This window comes from Priapulus caudatus, unplaced genomic scaffold (assembly GCF_000485595.1).
Source record: "Priapulus caudatus unplaced genomic scaffold, Priapulus_caudatus-5.0.1 Scaffold1442, whole genome shotgun sequence".
NCBI lineage: Eukaryota > Metazoa > Priapulida > Priapulimorpha > Priapulimorphida > Priapulidae > Priapulus > Priapulus caudatus.
Genome location: NW_014578503.1, coordinates 1 through 2,575, shown reverse-complemented (window position 1 = coordinate 2,575; position 2,575 = coordinate 1). Strand labels below are relative to the sequence as shown.

Below are 2,575 nucleotides of genomic sequence, written 5' to 3'. Positions count from 1 at the left end.
CAACAAGAAATAATTTTAACTTGTCCGAATTTTGACTTGCAACTTAGTCCTTGGGCGCTTTGTGAGACTGCTGTACCAGTTACTCCTTGCATAGTCAAAATTACATTGAATTAGGGCAAAAACTAGTAATCTTTTATGTGCCGTGTTTAATTACTTAGCTTTTCTGGAAAGAAATTTTAATCTTTTGGTAACCTTTTTTACAACCTTAATTCCCATTACTACACCATGCACTCATGGAGTCTTCCAAGTCTATTCCTAGATACTTAAGGATACTATCCACGTTGCGCATGAAATTTTATCGATTTTTCGTTTTCGTTCTTATACGCTCGCTGACACTAGAGGCCACCTCTGTACACACTCATTTCGCAATATACCAGTGCGTGTCAGCTTTTAGAGCGTTGCTACTGTCCACGCGCCTGTGGCGCAGCCAGCGGCTCTTTAAATACACATGTATTGGTGACGTCAGAGACGCGATCAAGCGCAACCGGTTGCCAACCGCCGCCATTTGTATTTTCATTGTTCGTGCGAATAAAGAAGAAGTTACAGTTACCTTACCTCATATAAGTATTTTATAACGTTTATCGCTCGAAGAACTGCAACAGAACCCCGTTGAAAGTTGGGAAGTTTTATCTACATTAGTTTTGCTCGAATAGTCCAATGGGCCGCAAGAAGAAAACAAGATATGCGTTTGCAGCAGTGAAGAAGGATTCTCTCCAGCTCCGAAGATCAGGTAGGCCTACGTTGAAGTAGAATCAGCTACAATGCGGTATCGTGTACAATGCTGACGATCAGTCTAGTTACTAACTCTAATTATAATGTGATGCGAAGACTAAACTGTAAAGCACAATCGTTGAATTGATTTTATGAATTCTGTTCGGTATCAAAAGTTTGGCTGATAGGGTCTATCATCCCCCGGGGTACGGCCGCCGCCCTGCCGGAACTTACCTTGGGTGCGGTCCGGTATACCGGAACGTACCCTGGTAGGCTGGTACTATCTAATATGCCGTACCGTACCTCGCCTACTCCACTAACGCGTCTAGGTAGTCGCCTACGCCTACTCCCGAACCCTCTGTGAAAATCGACCCTCTTTGAGTTTGTAAATCAAAATAGCGAGCAATTGAAGCAGAAATAGCGAGTACTTTATAGCAAGCCAGACATGTAGATTATTTTGGAGTAACATATGTTTATTATAGCTGGAATATGTTTTACATTTTGTCAACAACATGTAAACAATAAAGTTCTGAATGGTACACACTAGCTAACTAAGAAGTATGAACAAGAAGTCTATATAAAATATAAATAAATACTGGTACACTAACATTCAATGATTCTAAAGGAACTTTTTTTTATTAAAGGCAAGAAGCAAAGACTGGAAACGGTGCAGGATGCGCAGCCAGGCTGTTCTTCGTGGGAGGACCAACAAAAGTTCACCATTAGCAGCACTAGCAGCAGCTCCGACGATTCCAGTGGTGAGGAGTGTAAAGCAGACACCAGAATTATGTCTATGGCCAGCATAAATCACAACTTGAAGGAGGCAGCAGTGTGTCGAGTGTGCAAAAAGGGATCAATCCAACTGAAGGAACGTGGCCAACGGCATGGATTTGGAACACGTTTGGCATTGTTGTGCAGCAATAGGAAGTGCAAGAAAACATATAAAATAAATTCCTCATCTTTTCATAGCAGCCGTAAGACAGGCAAACAATATGACATCAATAAGAAGGTCATCTTTGCGATGAGGTGCATTGGACGCGGCAGACGAGGACTGCTAAAGTTTGCCAGCATCTGTGATATGCCAAAACCTCTGAGCCCAGGACCCTATAGTAGGTTAAGTAAAGAAATGGCAACTCGACTAGACGATGACCTTCTTGAGGAGGTTCTTTTAAAATCTGCAATAGAAGTCAAACAAATGAAAGTTTCAGCCGGTGGTGCTTGCAGCTCAGAGCAAGCCAAAATTGTTCTACACAATGAAACGGCGATGCAAGAGCTGGTTGTCGACATTGCAGTTCATGTCAGTCGATGGCTCATGGCTGAGGAGAGGGTTTTCCTCGCGGCACGGGTTTGTGTGCGTGATATCTGTGGACACTGGGAAGGTGCTAGATAGAGTATACATGTGCTCCCACTGCACTGATTGCCAGCGTTGGAAAGGAAAAGATGGGACAGCCCAGTATCTGGATTGGGCTGTACGCCATGAGCCAGACTGTCACCTGAATCACTTTGGCAGTGCTGGGAGCATGGAGGCACAGGGTGCCAAAATCCTGTGGGAGAGAAGCGTCGAGAAATATGGTCTCCGCTATACGACATTTGTCGGTGATGGTGACAGCTCTGCATTCTCAATGATAGAGAAGTGTATACCCTATGGAGCGCTGTGTACCGTCCAAAAAGAAGAATGCATTGGGCATATTCAGAAGAGAATGGGCTCCCGTCTGAGAAAACTTGTCACTGACTATAAAGGGAAAAAATTATCAGACGGGAAAGGCCTAACGGGAGCTGGCAGATTAACCCATAAAGCAATTGACAGCTTTCAGACATTTTATGGAAAAAGCTCTACGCCAGAATAAGGGCGATGTTGCAGCGA

At 43.8% G+C, this 2,575-nt stretch overlaps 1 protein-coding gene across 1 annotated transcript; it reads left to right on the top strand.

Annotated features, from left to right (window-relative positions):
• Positions 1-657: 657 nt before the first annotated feature.
• LOC106816647 lies at positions 658-2,346 on the top strand (the record flags this gene model as incomplete). The annotated part of the gene is made up of 3 exons (XM_014821272.1): positions 658-730; positions 1,356-2,056; positions 2,193-2,346. Coding segments are annotated over exons 1-3 (928 nt in total), but the record flags the coding sequence as incomplete, so codon positions are not given.
• Positions 2,347-2,575: the final 229 nt, after the last annotated feature.